The sequence below is a fragment of the Solanum tuberosum genome, unplaced genomic scaffold, assembly GCF_000226075.1.
Source record: "Solanum tuberosum cultivar DM 1-3 516 R44 unplaced genomic scaffold, SolTub_3.0 scf00131, whole genome shotgun sequence".
NCBI classification, from domain to species: Eukaryota; Viridiplantae; Streptophyta; class Magnoliopsida; order Solanales; family Solanaceae; genus Solanum; species Solanum tuberosum.
In genome coordinates this window covers 1382519-1398601 of record NW_006239054.1, presented here as the reverse complement: position 1 = coordinate 1398601, position 16083 = coordinate 1382519, and the positions used below count along the sequence as shown (strand labels likewise).

The following is a 16083-nucleotide window of genomic DNA, read 5'->3' as shown; positions in this document are numbered from 1 at the left end:
CTTAATGAAAGTGACCCCTAGTTCATTTGATATTTTAACAAGATAAGTGAACTATATATAGGTGGGACATGTGATTACCTTTTTTCTACCAACATAAAAAGTATGGTGAATATATATAATATTATGTAGTATATATACATGAGCATGTTAATTGATTTCAATTAAACCAATAAAGAGAGAGTGAAAGGAAGAATTATAAGCACAAAAAAAGTTTGTGCTTTTTTAATTATACTTTCATTCTCTCTTATTGAAGATAAAATTATATTATGGCAATTATGAAAACAATTATTTTAATGGTGCTAAGTCAAATTGCATCTGGAAGTGTTAATATTTTCTACAAAGTTGCTGTTGCTGATGGAATGAAAGTACAAATTATGGTCTTTTACAGATTGTTTTTTGCTACTGCTTTCATGGTTCCTCTTGCTTTCATTATGGAAAGGTTAATTTTATAATTTTTTTTGTTAATTTTTAGAATTTATTAATTGTGACATTTGAGACTCATTTGACATGTAACAATGGTAAGTGCAAGAATTCTTGTTTTCACGTTCGAGTGTTTACATCTCTAAGGTTCTTTGCACCTGAATAGTATCAGGACCCTCTACCCCCGGCATTGATCAAATAAAGTTGTTTGATACATAGTGCATATCATGATTATATATAATGTCATAATTCACATTAATTTGAACCTATATATAAGTAGGAATTTATTATTAGTTTAATGAATATTAGCTTGTTTATACCTTCTTTTTTTTTGCATGCAGAAAAAGAAGACCAAGATTAACTTGGACAATACTGTTACAAGGTGTCATTAATGGATTGTTGGGGTGAGAATCACAGCTAAAATAATTAAATAATTTTCAATTATGTTACTATATAATAAAAAAATATTCAAATATAAGCAAATAAATTCCAAGTACTTCTAAAAAAAACACAACATTTATTTTACAGGGCAGCACTTGGAAGCAACTTATATGCAGAGAGTTTAATTTTCACAACAGCAACATTTTCATCAGCTATGTCTAACCTCACTCCTGCAGTTACATTGATTATGGCTGTACTTGTAGGGTCAGTAATCTACTTTTAATTCTAAGATTGTGAGTTCGAGTTTCTGTTACGTCAAATATGATTTGATGATGTGATCAAACAATTATTTTTGGACACAATATTGACAGGATGGAAAGATTGGACATGCATAGATTAGCAGGACAAGCAAAGTTGTTTGGAACTTTATTAGGCATTGGAGGAGCATTGATACTGAATCTTTATAAAGGAATCAAGATCCCTTTACCATCTATGAATATCCATTTGCTTCATACTAGTAATGCCACAGAAACAACAGCACAACAAGCAACTTACAATGATATTTGGGGCTCAATACTTGCATTTTTGAGTTGTGCTTCTTATGCATCATGGTTGATCTTTCAGGTAGGTGTGTGTGTGTGTGTGTGCGAGAAGTTATTTCTCCGAAATTTGTTGATAACAATGTACTCTTTTCTTGACAACAGGGTAGGATGAGGCAGAGGTACCCTATGTACTCAAACACTGCCTTAATGTGTTTTTGTGGGGCTATCCAAGCAGGGATATATGCTTTTATAAGGGAAAGGGATTCATCTGCCTGGAAACTTGGCTGGAACATCAGACTTTTCACTCCTGCTTATTCTGTACGTCCCTCGATCCAATCTCCAGAGGCTAGTGGATGCAAAATCCGAGCATCATGTGTTGCATTCTTACCACTATACTTGATTCTTATGTAAGCATTGTTTCAGGGCATTGTTTCTTCGGGATTAGGAGTGACCGTAGTAGCATGGTGCACAAAACAAAAAGGGCCTCTCTATGTCTCATCGTTCTATCCATTAGCACTTATCTTTGTAGCCATAGTTGGTACGATTGTCCTTCCCGAGGAGTTGCACCTTGGAAGGTTAGAATCTACCTCATGACTGTTCAATTTCAGTTAAATTTCAATTAAGAACCAACAACGTCTTCTTATGATGACAGCTTAATAGGATCAGTATTCATCGTTATTGGCTTATACGTTATGTTATGGGGGACAGCCAAAGAGAAGACAGTTGCTGCAGCTGAAGCCTTGAAACGTAACGACAATGGAGTCATTGAGATCATCTCATATGCTGGTATAAATCAGGCTACTGCTGCAGTAGTCCCAGAATTCAAAACTGATGATATAATTAGTCCATCATCCACTGCAGCTCATCAAGAACCATAACCAGAAGAAACCAACTCATATATCGATAAATGTTCAGCAGTTAATTATTATAGTTCCACTTTTACTGATTTAATTCAAATAGAACTCAAGAACTTGTAAATCAGTGAATAAAGAAGAAGACAAGTTATGGAAATTAACCATATTAACTTGTATTGCAAGAAGCTAATGATAAAGAGTATGTTTAAACATGCCAATAATGAACAAGATGAAAAATATAATGTGTGTAATAGAACTCAAAACAACGACGAGTATATGACAATAAACAAATAAAAGATTAAATCTTTGCTCATCACAACTTTGTCAATCAACAAAAAAAATCATTTCCACGCGTTTTTCAGCATGCAATCTTCAAGCAACTACTAAGGAAGCATAGTTTCGTTCTTCAAAATCTTTCACATTATGGTTCAAATTATCACTACCAAGACTAGCTCGACTTCTTTTCTTCTACTACAGTTACCTTTGGAGCATCTTCTGCTTTCGTCTCCACGTGAGTTGGAGCAACTGTTGCAGCTGGAGCCTCTTCTATCTTCTTCTCTGCAGGAGTCTCTACTGCTGGTTTTACTTCCTCTACAGCAGGAGTCTCTGCTGCTGGTTTTACTTCCTCTACTTTCTTCTCAGCAGGAGTCTTAGGTTCTGATTTCACTTCATCTATCTTCTTCTCCTCGGAAGGCTCCACCTTGGGAGCCTCAGCAGTAATTGAGGCCACTTCTAGTGCTTTTACTATCTCCGATGTTACAGGAGCATCAACAACCTTCTCAACTTCTTCTGGCTTAGATTCTGATGGTGTGATCTGGGATGCCTCCTCGTTTACTTGCTCAGATCCCTTACATTCTTCGTTCTGCGATAAATAGATGGAACATATCATAAGCTAGTCAAATAGATGGAACATATCATAACAAGTTATATCAACTCAATGCACCCCTTGTTCTTCTTTGTAGCAAAACTACCATACTTAAATGGTACCTATTGTGAACTAAAAACATGACTACTTCATTCTTTCCATGTGCCATGGTACCATGTTTGGCAGTTACCTCAACTCTCGTTCTGGCCATAGATTTTGAAGTTGAAACTTGAAACTTAAAAAATTAGAGTTTTCAAAGTTGTGGTTTTTGGAACTTGAATTTATGTTTGGACATGTATTTTACTAGGATAAAAAGCTTGAAGTTTTGTGAGAGGAAGTCCCAAAAACTGGTTTGAGCAAGCGAAAATATTAAAAGATCAAATTTTGAGTCAAATTTCATCGCCTTTGAAGATAAATGTTCAAAATCTACAATCAAACGCTAGCTAAAGGTATGTAGAGGGAAAATGAAATATTTTCTTTGTTTTCTATCAAGATGAAGATTTCCCACTTTTATTTTCTTTCCCCTTCAAAAGGAAAAAATACAAACAGGAGCAGGAGAATCTATAGTAACTTTTCTCTTCCTTTTTGTAGTTCTTGAAGCTATATTAATACTCCCTCGTTTTAATTTGTTTGTCTGATTCTGACTCGACACAAAATTTAAATAAGTAAAAAAAGCTTTTGAATATTATGATCTTAAACATGTTAAAGCGGAGAATCCCAAATTTAAGAGTCGCAAAAAAGGGAAAAGGGAAAAAGAGTTAACATAGTACTACATGAAAACCAATGAAACAAAAAGGCAGACAAGACTATAAGAACATGAGTAGATAAAACAAAGGAGAAGAAAACAAATTAGTGGTCCATTCATTACCAAGAAAGCAAGACCATGTTTGGTTGTCAACAACTCACAATCCAAACAAAACATCATTACCAAGATTCTTTTAGACCACAAATATAGCAATTAATCTATACTTCCACTATATTATCTCTGTTCCAGCTAGGCAAATCAAAGAATAAACAAATTTAACAACAATTTTTTTTTTCTCATTCGGTGTTCAATATTCATATTAAAGTCCAATTAAATCCAAATTTGCATCAGGAAGTCATTGAGGGGTAAGGTATTTCCTAACAAAGGCAATTGCATAACTAAGGTGATTCGAAGGTAAGACCTTTAATAAACGATAACGAAATACATACCACTCCACCATAAAAAGAAGTTATGTTTTGATTTCAGGATTAAGGGTATCTTTAGGGAAAGATAAAAAGGATACCAACAAAAATAGTAATTTAAACAATAAAGAGATGGACCATATAATTATGATGACAGTACAACTTCATGTCCCAAAAATAATTACATGTTGGTATAATTTAATAACATTCATTAGGTTTAGATGTTACGTTTATGACTTACTTAATTACCTATACCTTCCACAATAACATAATCCATTATTATCACCAATCAATAATAAAAAATATTAATCTGACTTTTATTACTTTCTTATAGTCAATAAGATGAATTATCAACAATCAAATAACATTATCTAGTAGTACACATAAAAAGAAGATAAACTTAGAAGCAAAAATACATTTTTTAAAGAAAAAAATATGGTCAATTTCTTATACCTTAACATAATTCGTAAACTATCATAAAGATTATTTTTTTATTTTTTTATTTTTATTTCCTATATTAAAAATAGGAAAAGAATGAACTATGTGAATAGTTAGTTGATTAAGTATTTGAACTAAAATTCAATTTTTTTTTTATTCCTTGTTTCTTCGTAGGTGACTTTAATATTCTCAATCCTCTCGTGTCTCTCATCCCAAAATGTGAAGCTGATCGTAAGAATATAAAAACAGATTCAAAACAAAAGTATTTTTTTTTAATATGTTTATATATATAAACTCTTTATTTTTAAAAAAAATATTAGATTCAACAAAAAATTAACAGAATAAATAGGGAGAACAGACAAAAACTACATTAAAAATTCTACTACAAATAAATAATATTAATCCAGATAAATAAATATAAAATACAAAAAAAAAAAAAAAATTTGAAAAAATAAATTTACCTCTTTGAACAAGTTAGATAGAGATCGGCGTTTTTCAGCATCGTCATCATCAGCAGCAGCAGCGGCATCGCCCTCTATTTCCTTCTTCACTTCTTCTTCCGCCACAACCACCACATCCTTGGCGGCGACGGCTACTTCCGCCGCATCCTTGGTGATGATTTCCGTCGCCGGAACATTTTCCGGTGCGGTTTCCGGTGCATCTCCTTTCAAATCCTTTGGCTTCGTTGCACAAGCACCCATTTTTCCCCCTTTTTTGTTGGATTTTTTTTTTTTTTGGAAGGGTTTTTTATTTCTGGAGAGGAAGAGAGTAGAGGAATGAAGGGGAACAGAGAGATTTTATATAGATGGCGGGAAGGAAAGTGGGATTTTATTTACTTTTTTATATTTGATTACGATTTTATTTCAAAAGGAAACAAATATAATACCCCTACTATTTTCTCATCACTTTAATTCGTCTTTTTTAGAGTCAAACTATATAAGATATTTTGTTAATATATAAATATAAGAATTATAATTTATAAAAAAGAGACAAGTATCAAAATCACTTCTAAAGTTGACGCGAATTATTAGTTTTATCCCTGAATTATTAGCAGCCTTAAAAACACTCATCTACTTGACTAATTAAACTTAGATACACTCCTGATATGCAACATGACATAGCAGGTGATCTCAAACTCTTGCAGGAGCATGAAGTTCTTAATAAAAATCGAGAAAAGTATCGAAAACTTCACTAATGTTGCAAGATTGTGGGTGTATTTAGCTTCAATTAGTCAAGTAAAATAGTGTTTTTAAGGCTGTCAATAGTTCGGGAATGAAACTAATAATTTGTGTCGAGCTTAAGGGTGTTTTTGATACTTCTCTCTATAAATTTTTGTGTGTAATTTTGAGTGTCTAGATTTTATATTTAAAAGATTAATTTAATTTAACTTCAAAAATTAATCAAATTGATTTTTTTGAGGTAAAACATGATTTAAAACAAATGAACAAAGGGATAGTTCTCTAATGTTACACCAAAAATTGTACTCCTATTTCATATTAATTGATTGTTTGGGGACTTTTTTTATTATTCAAAATAATTGAAATGTTCAAACTACAAGATGGATGTTTGATTTTTTTTTCCATATTTATCATTTTCTTTAATGAAGTTTGATGTTTTCTCGAAGATAAATTGCACTACTTGCAAAGTTATACTTATGATTTAACAAAGGACAATAGTGGAAAATATAACTTAATTATATCCTTAAATATTTTTCTTAATAAGTGTGCATTATCTAACAAATCAGTTAATATATATGGAATAGAGAAAGTAATAACAAGCTAACATTAGTATACCTTATTAAATCTCGCAAGTGGATGTATGAGAGTAAAATATATGTAGACTTTATTTATATTTTAAATGAAATTATATATAAGAAAAATAAAATAAAATTTAAAAATAATAATTGTCGTTAATATAAATGTTATATTTATTTAAATGATAAGAATTTCATATATGAAGGTTAAAAGGTTATTTTAAAAATGTGAACCTCTTTTAGAAATATTTTTAATCCTTTTAAATATTTATTTATTTTCTTTACCACATTATATTGTCATCATAAAATTTCTAAAAATGTACTTGAGTTATTAGATACCAAGAAATAAAATATGGGGCTTTTAATGCCAAATTTTAGGCAAGTTATGATGGTAATATTTCTAATTTTTCCTAGCATAATTTTATTTTTCTTTCTATTTTTTGTGATGCATCTCGTTTAAAATATATTATCTTTTTACTATATATTTTATTACTCCTTAATTATTAATTTTCCTAATACTTCTCACCATATATTTCTCTCGTACCATATATTTTAGAATTTTCATAAATTTTAAAGTATATTTTCCTTTTACTATATATTTTACGACTCCTTAGTTTTTATAAAAATAATTTGGAGAAAATAGTAATTAACAATTTTGTACAAATTGGATATTTTTCAAATCATGGTGGTCAAATAAGCAAAAGAGTATTAAGGAGGCTGCTCAACTTACCAAGAGTTAAAAAGGAAATAAAATAAAATAAAATCTAAACAATTAACTTTATATAAATGTACCAAGAAACATACTGTCCTAAGCCAATAGTCGAAAAGAATTATTTAAATTTTAATAATTCTTGAAAAGTATAAGCCAAAATATTATAATATTTCTCATATAATTATTTTTATTTTTATGTTGATATATATAAATATGAGACTAAAAAGGAAAAATAATAAAGAGACCAATTATTGCCATGGAATATCTCCCGGAAATTGCGGAGATTCGTATCTTAGCCGTAGTATAAAGGACCAATTTTCTTCCAAATAACATAAAAATATTTAATTCCTTAATTACATCTAAATTAATATTATTCTCTTTTTTTCCCCCTTTATTATTTATTACACAAATGCTAATCTTGTTACATTGATTCACTTACGTATTCATTTATTTATATATGTGATATTGCTTGAGGAAAATTTTGCATACGTTATTGAGACTATTGCATAAAGGAGATTTGGGATCGTATCGCACCAGGTTTTTTAGGAATGTCTGAGGTTCTCTCGCACCGGATTTTTTAGGGATGTCTGAGGTTCTCTTGACCTATATCCTTCTCAGTTGTGTTTGCTGCATAAGACTTATTTTGTACGATTCACATTTTATGTGTCATTTGCGAGCTATTACACGTAATGATATTATTTATTAAAAAAAATTGAAAACATAAAGTGCTCGACAACTATTCATCATTTTAAAAAAAAAATCAAAATTCTTCATAGTCTATCATCATTTCTTCTTTCAATCTTTTTGTTGATTGGTTGAATTTGCAATAAGATTTTATGGTTTTCCATAAAATCAAATGAGCAATGTAATTATGTGCTAGCCACGTTTATTTATTGGGATCACGTCTTTATAATATGCTCTCTTTAATTAAATCATTATGCATGATTAGGATTTTTTTATTTTATTTTTAGTGATTGAAATGTTATGCACATATTAATTGGTTTCAAATAATAATGTGAGTCATGCAACTTTAATTTACATCTACATTTCATGTGTGCCAACTCAACCAACCCCTTCTTTAAAACTCATATAGAGTTGATAATCTCCTACTTGTAATTTATAACATCAAAGTCGAATTTTTTTTAAAATTAAATCTTGTAGGAAAAAATTGACTCAACTATGCCTATATATCAAGGATTAAAAAAAAGTACCAAAAAATGCCAAGTTTGTTAAATAAAACCCAAGTAAACAAACTACTACCTCCATCCACTTTTAAATGTCATAATTTCTTTTTTTAGAATCAAACGATAATAACTTTGACTAACATTTTTGTATTTTTTCATCATATTGATATGCAAAAAATTGGAATTTATAGTACTTTTCGTGTAGTTTTTGAATATATCAATTTTTGGTTTAAAATATCAAATTAATGTAATATAATTTAACTTTGAAAAAGTTAGTTAAATTGACTTTCGAAAAGCGCAACATGACAATTAAAAGCGGACAGAGGGAGTACTAGTTTTACGACTCACGTACGACTAATCACTTTATATATTATTCCCGCGATGTGACTCAAGAAAACATTTTCAAAATTGAACAATTTTTCATGGACGAGAGTGAGTTGCTCGGACGGTAAGCACCCCTCACTTCCTACTCGGAGGTTATCAGTTCAACTCACCAATGGAGCGAAAAGGTGGAAGCTCCGAGGGATAAGAAAAAAGGAAAGGAACAATTTCTCATGTTTTTTTTTAATTTCTTTTTATATAAGCATAATTGAGTTAAAACCAATAGGTTATTGATGTGGACCTTATGATAATTAAAATACATATGCATCAATAGAAAAATATTGAAAAAGTTACAATGATTTTATAAAAGTGCATTAAGTGGTGCATTAAAAAAATAATTAGAATCGTAGCGTAGAAATTGTCTATCTAAAATGCCAGCCAAAAGTTTTAAACATCATTTTATATCAGGGCACCAACCTCCTAAATAAAGAAGATATTGTATTTATTCTTGTTTTTTTTTATTTCTTAAATAACCTCTTCCTAAAAAAAATTAAGCTGAAAGTAGGTCCATCATAAAGTTTTTTTTTTCTTAGCTAGCCAGCTACTCATAAATTATTTATAACTTTATTTTATACATCTTTGGTTTTATATTAGTTGTCAAGGTTACTACAAATATTTATTTTAATTTACTAATTGTCATTATAAAATCAAAATGGAATTAATTACTCTTTTGTTTTCTTTAACTTGGAACGTTTTGCTTTTTAAGAGTGAAAATCAGACCGTTACCACCAGGCTGAAAATTCATGTAGTCAATTAGGGGTTCTGCCAACAAGCTAGGAGGTTATTCTCTTCGGCGGAAAATTACACTATTTATATATGGTTAAAATTATTTTTATGTATATATAATAGAAGATGCACCCCTTCGACTAGTTCATATGTTACTTCTTCATATTTTGAATTCCTTTCATAAAAATCTTGATTCCGCCACTAGAACCAACCAGCGAAGCTACTAAGATTTTGTACCGAAATATCTGCTTCTCTCCGAAAAAAAGGGGTAGGACATAAAATATTTATTGAATTATAAGTCCCTTACTACTATTTGGTTGTAGAAAATATTTTCAATAAAAATCATTTTCACCAAAAGGGAATATCCTTTCAAGTTATTTTATTTCAATTATTAGTTTTTTATATATCACAACTCCAACCATAACCTATATTTCAATATGCAATACTCCGTACCTAATCATACCGTCGAAGCACTACTTGATTTTCTAACATTTATCAATTTTAATAATTATATTCTACAAATCGATCGAGCACCATATAGATTCTTCTTTCGATTAAATTAAATATCATGTTATCTAGTTACTATGAAAAGTGAAATCGAGTTTAGGTAAAAATCAATTAGCAAAGGATTGAATGGATTAAGGGACTAATTAATATAACTTCAATTAATAGAATCAGTCCAAGAATATGAAAGTTCGTATTTTTGTAGGTAAAATTTTTAGTATTGAAAAATACTAAGTCAATATAATAGAAATTATTGTTATAATACGTACCATACACGACGTAAGAGTAATCCTAGATAATTAATTAGCCATTTAATTAGTCATACTTTCTAGAAGTAATTGGAAAATTAAGCTTCTACTTGGAGATTACTATTAAGACTTTTAGATTCTGAAAACACTTTCAACGTAATTCAATAATTTACCGCCTAAAGAAAAACATAATTTTCGTCACAAAAAGCAAAATGCTGAAATCACCAAAAAAAAGAATATTCAAAATTATACATTATACAACTTAGTTATTTGTTAATAAAAACTCGTTTTGCTTGTTGGCTATATTTTTTTTCTGATTTCGCGCAATGAAACTGAAAAGGTTATTTATAAATAATTTTCTACTTCTTACCTTTTAACTTATTGTAGGAGATGATGAGAGATGCTATCTCAAGCCATATTAAAACAAAATTGTCATGGTTGTGTTATTCACACAAAACATTATAAATGGTATTGTCATGGGTCGTCCATGTGGATCCGACCTGATCTGACCCGATCCAGTCCAACCCCATAAAGTTTCTGAAATAAAGATAAATACAATTTTTTTTAAAAAGAAGTGGAAACAGTTACGGGGTAACTGTTGAACCACTTTTACTCCCTATTCTCCCTATTCTAAAGTTGTGTTTCACTCTTATCGGAGGCAAGGAAAAAAAAGACAAATAAGAGAAAGAATGCAGAAACAAAAAAAAAATAGGTTGAAAGAGGAAATCAAATTTCACTTCTACCACAAATCAACACTTAGTTTGGCTTGGAGCAATTCTTCAAAAAAAAGGATTTCGTTGATCTTCCGTTGTTGATAACTGATACACAAATCTTGTTCTATTACGAAAGTATAACAAACAAGAGTGAATATCACTGCTCATAGTCCCTCTCTTGTTTGTGTATTCGTGGTACAACTTTATCGTAGTACTCATGATATACATGATTTATATTCATGTATATTAGTTCAAATAAGTGAGTGTTTTCAACTTTTTCATGTATATTTTTAATATCTTTTTGTATATCTACACACAAATGTAAATAGGTATATTTGTGTACTTTGGAACTTAAAATCAAGAAATACATACTTTCAAGTTGATTATGTAAGATGTTGTTATTGTTATTTTAATATATAAAACGTAATTAGAGTATGCAAAAATTCCTTAAGCAATTTATTGAGATATCAAGTAATGCGGGCCTCTGAGCCCATGGAGAATGACCGTTCAATGTCATAAAACCATCGCGATGATTTCAAATATATACAATAAAATAAAATAATTATTTTATAATAAATATAGTTATGTTTTATTTACATAAAAATAGCCAAAAGTCATATATAGCTTCAACACCGACTATATAAATAACTTATTTATACATGAGTTATATAGTGATTATACATTATAATACAGTCAGAAAGGTGAATATAGTTTAAACTACACATGAAGTACTCACTGACAACTCAATTCCGACCAACTCAAAATCTCCTCTAACAATGCCAAATTTTAGATATGAAATTCTCGCGATGTTTCAAGTCTTTCGATATATAATTCGCTCAAAACTATTCATATTTTTAGTACGACAAATTTTAAAGAAGAAGGAAGTGGAGGAGGACACATAACAAGAAGGAGGAGAAGGAGGACGAAGAAGACACAGAAGAAGAAAAAAGAAAGGCTACGTGGCCATTTTTCAGATAGACTATTTTCGATAGACCTCCAACTCAAGTAAATCATATAAATAATCAACCGTATAAAATAAATAGAGTCAAAGAGAGCTAGCAAAAAATAAAAAATAATAAAGTAGCAAAAACAACCAAATAATAATAACAATACTGGAAAAAAACACTAGATTACATGTTATGGACCAAGTCCAACCCAATACGAATACCAAGGTCACACAAGTAGTTATTGGGCTGGAAAGAGCTATTGGGCCGAGAACAAGCAATAGGGCCAGGTTAATTTGGGATCCGGGTTGAATAGTGGATGTGAGAATGGTTCCATCAAAGGGGCAGCGGTCACTGATTTAGGGATTATGCATATTGAAGAAAATGTTTGTCCTCTCCTCTTCTTCTAGAGTCTAAGCTTCTCATCTCCATTTTTCTTCTATCTTTAACTACTCGTTATTTCAATATTTCATTTGTAATTCAATAGTTTAATTATTGCAATTAGAATCTTAAGATTGTAATCGTATTCCAATGCTCTTATTAATATAGTGAGGATTTCGGGTTGTTACATTACAACACTTGGTATACTAACCTTTATTATAAGTTACATTAATAATAGCTAGTGCCCACATACAACATAAAACTCAATTAGTATCTGATCATGAATTATCCTAAACACTATGCTAATTGTACACAATGAGATTGAAGCTCCTAAATCCCTCCTTGCCAAAAAGGATTCTTTCTTGCATGTGAGACACATACGATACACGAACAATAATTATTTTATACGAACAATAAGTTATTTTCATCGGTAAACATACATTAATTATTATTTTTTGTTTCCGAGACCTCTAATTAAGCTGGAGAACAAGCGTGTTGGATTCTTGAATTTGGTGTTGAGGATTGTTTCTCCAAGATTGATTCTTCCTTTGATCCATTCTCTGCCTTTTCAATATCTTCAATATTTGAAGTTTTCATATTTTGTTCTTTAGATTTTCCCCAAAGTACACAGTATAGACCACCAACCAACAATATCCCTCCTAAAATGCTGCAAGAAATGAAACATGCAAAAAAACAAGTGCATCAATAACTAATTTTAGAGTATGTTTGAGTTAACTGATAGTAAATAATTGATAAAGTGTTAACTGTTAAAATCATATATGTTTGAGTTAGCTAATCGTAAATGATAGAGTGTTAAGTGCTAAAATCAATTTATAAATAAATAATTATGTGTGTTGAATAAAGTGATGAAACTGATAATAATAAATAGTAGACATGTTTGGTAAAAAAAAAAAGTTAAGTTGTTCTTTTAGTAAAATGATGACTAGATTGTTTACAAAATTAAAAAGTATCTTTATAAGAAAAAAGATAGAACAACAAATATGTAACACAGAGGATGCCAAAGATTTTGTTTTGGAAAAGGTATTTTGAGAATTTTTCAAAAAATTATTAAGCATAAAATAGTAATTTTATTTTTGTCAAATTAGAAATTTTTACAAATTGAAAAAATCATAAGTTGAGAGACCACCTTATGGCTTCTGAGTGATTTTGACTTACGAACACTCAATTTGTAAGTACTTTTGAATATTTATCAAAACAAAAACAAGTTAAAAAGTTCTTTTAAGTCAATCTAACTAGCTTATAAGTTTACTTAAGCATCCTCTTACAAAATTTGACCAACTTAGTTTTCATATTAATATATATATATTTTTTAAAAGTAAGAATATTACCTTCCCAAACTAATGATCTCTCCAAAAAGCACAGCAGAAGCAGCAATTGTAAAAATTAAGGCCAAAGGTGTAGTCATAGCCATATAAACTGGACCTTTCTTTTCAACAACCCAAGCTTGTAAATAAAATGTAACTCCAGTCACAACTATTCCCTGCCAAAAAAAATCAAAAAATAAATTAGCAAATTTAAAAATAATAATAAACTTAACCTATAAGTATTCTAACTAATTAAGACTACCATTAAAAAAAGGTTATGGATGACAAAAGGTATTATCTAAAGTTTTGCAAGAAAATGACAATCTTTTGTGCCAAACAGTAAAGTATTTCCATCAAAGGTTCATTTATTTTCTATGTTTCAGTTTATATGACGGTTTTCGTTTTCTGTGATTTAAATTATGTAAATTATGATCAATATTTAAAAATATATATTCCCTACGTATGTTTAAAAAAATGACAATTTTTTTTTTAGTCTGTTTGAAAAAGAATAATTCTTTCCTTCTTTTTTTTTTACAACACTTTAATTTCAGTTTTCCACGTGACAACTGGCATGTTTAAGACCACAAGTTTAAAAGGTATTTTGGTATATTTGGCACAACTTTAATTTAAGATCACAAGATTGAAAAATCTTCTTTATTTTTTTAAACTTCATGTCAAATCAGATTGTCATTCTTTTTAAAACGAAGGAAGTATATATATATTTTATCATATTGACATGAGAAAAATCGTAATATATAATACTTATGGTATAGCTTTTATAAGATTAAGTTGATATAAATCAATTTAACTTCAATAATTAGTCAAGTTTATTCTCGAAATACGCATCTTTCTTGTGATAATACAACATTATCTAGTTAACATTCTAATAATGGAAACATCTTTTATTTCTTCCTCTTTATCTTTTATAACTTTTGTACTTGCTTTGTATCCTTTCATTTATCACTTTTAATTATCTTTTCAAGTATGAAAAACATAAAATGATAAAGTTAGGTAAAAAAATTTGACTTACACAATAGGCAACAGAGAGGAGTCTAACATTCCATCCAAGTCTCCATTCAGAAGGATCTCTTGCTAAAGCTATGGCAAAAACAAATGATTGAATACTACTCATGAAGCATTGTAGAGTTGTACATAGTAGCTTTGATGGGTAACTCTTGAGAACTTGGTTCTACAAAAGATAATAACACAAACAATTAATTAACTATCAGTATTTCGGGTCGAAACACTCTATTATAGAGATGATTTTACCAATGATATAAGTATCATGAAAGTTACTTGACTTTATATAAATATCATGAAAGTTACCAAAATATTTTTATTTTTTTAAAAAACTAAAATAAAGTCACTCAATTAGCTGTGCTTTATATGGTCCTACTTCCTTTTTAGTTTGTTCCAAATATAGCACTTTTAATTAATTACAAAATCTAACAACACTTTACCAAATATAGCAAATGTAAGAGAAACAAGATTCTTTTCTTTTAAATCTCGATGTATAAATATGATGTATATATGTTATTTGTATGTTCAATAACTACATCAAAAATGATCTTTAGCAACAATAACTTAATTGCCGTTAAATATGTGTTTTTAGACGCAATTAACACTCTTTATAAATGTCTCGAAAGCCTATAGCAGCATTGGATCCAATGACAATTAACTATTGCTGGTAAAAGCTTTATTATTCTTTGTTAATGTGTATATTTCTTATCGCTATTGTAGTAAAATGAATTACTAGACATAAAGTAATATAGACACTACATACAATAACAATAAGAATATATAAGAATATACCTGCATGACAAGCCAAGTAGCCCATAATGCATTAGCAAGCAACATAAGGAATACACCTTTGATCCATGTATTGCCAGAAGCAGCACTGTTTTGCACTTGACCATGATAGCTAAATAGATGATGATGCATCAAAAGTTTCATTGTTGGACCCTTAAAAAATGCTATTGTTAATGCTCCTCCTGCACAAAACACTATGCCCATAACCTTTGCTATCCCTCCCCATGTCCTCATTTTCACACTCTCCATCCTATTTGTGTTAATGTCATCAAAGCAAAATATAACATTACTATACAAAATTGATAAGACATTTATGGATGACCACTACTTAGATAAGGAACATAAGTGAGTGGACTACGTAACATACTTTACTATTTCACTAAAACAAGGAAGTACTATAGTGTCTAGTTAAAGCAACAAAAAGAAAGGGCTAAGTTACACATTTGACCGGTCGACAAAAAATAATTTCTAGTCAAATATACAAAAAAAGATACGCCTATTATGTACTTTCTTCATTTGAGTTTGTTTGTTCTGCTTTCGGTTTTAGTCCGTTAAAAAAAGAATGTCACTTTTTATTTTTGGAAACTCTTTAATTTCAACTTTCCACCTAACATATTTAAGACCATAAAGATTAAATGACATTTTTGATACATTTGACTTAACTTTATTTTAATACCGCAAGATTTTAAAGTCTTATTTATTTTATTAAATTTTGTGTCAAATTAAAACAAAATAA

The 16083-nt window shown here is 29.5% G+C and overlaps 2 protein-coding genes across 2 annotated transcripts in view; both read right to left on the bottom strand.

Moving 5' to 3' along the window:
- Positions 1 to 2395: 2395 nt before the first annotated feature.
- LOC102579224 (fibrous sheath CABYR-binding protein-like) lies at positions 2396 to 5437 on the bottom strand. The gene is made up of 2 exons (XM_015310292.1): positions 5129 to 5437; positions 2396 to 3059 (listed from the first exon to the last, which is right to left on the bottom strand). Exons 1-2 carry the CDS (start codon positions 5366 to 5368, stop codon positions 2646 to 2648), a joined length of 654 nt encoding a protein of 217 aa, XP_015165778.1. The 5' UTR covers positions 5369 to 5437; the 3' UTR covers positions 2396 to 2645.
- A 7159-nt stretch (positions 5438 to 12596) lies between these two features.
- The window catches only part of LOC102596662 (WAT1-related protein At5g64700-like), a 10166-nt gene continuing 6679 nt past the window's right edge, over positions 12597 to 16083 (bottom strand). The window contains exons 4-7 of the mRNA XM_006350955.2: positions 15351 to 15597; positions 14569 to 14727; positions 13563 to 13714; positions 12597 to 12880 (exon numbers count right to left, since the gene is read on the bottom strand). Coding sequence (XP_006351017.1) covers positions 12688 to 12880; positions 13563 to 13714; positions 14569 to 14727; positions 15351 to 15597 — 751 coding nt within the window. The 3' untranslated portion in view covers positions 12597 to 12687. The remainder of the gene's footprint in view (positions 12881 to 13562; positions 13715 to 14568; positions 14728 to 15350; positions 15598 to 16083) is intronic.

Bases quoted from the DNA above. Each gene is read 5' to 3' on its own strand.
- LOC102579224 (XM_015310292.1), bottom strand. From the start codon at position 5,368: ATGGGTGCTTGTGCAACGAAGCCAAAGGATTTGAAAGGAGATGCACCG. The intron at 3,060-5,128 runs GTAAATTTATTT...TATTTATCGCAG, and splicing joins TATCTAACTTGTTCAAAGAG to AACGAAGAATGTAAGGGATC.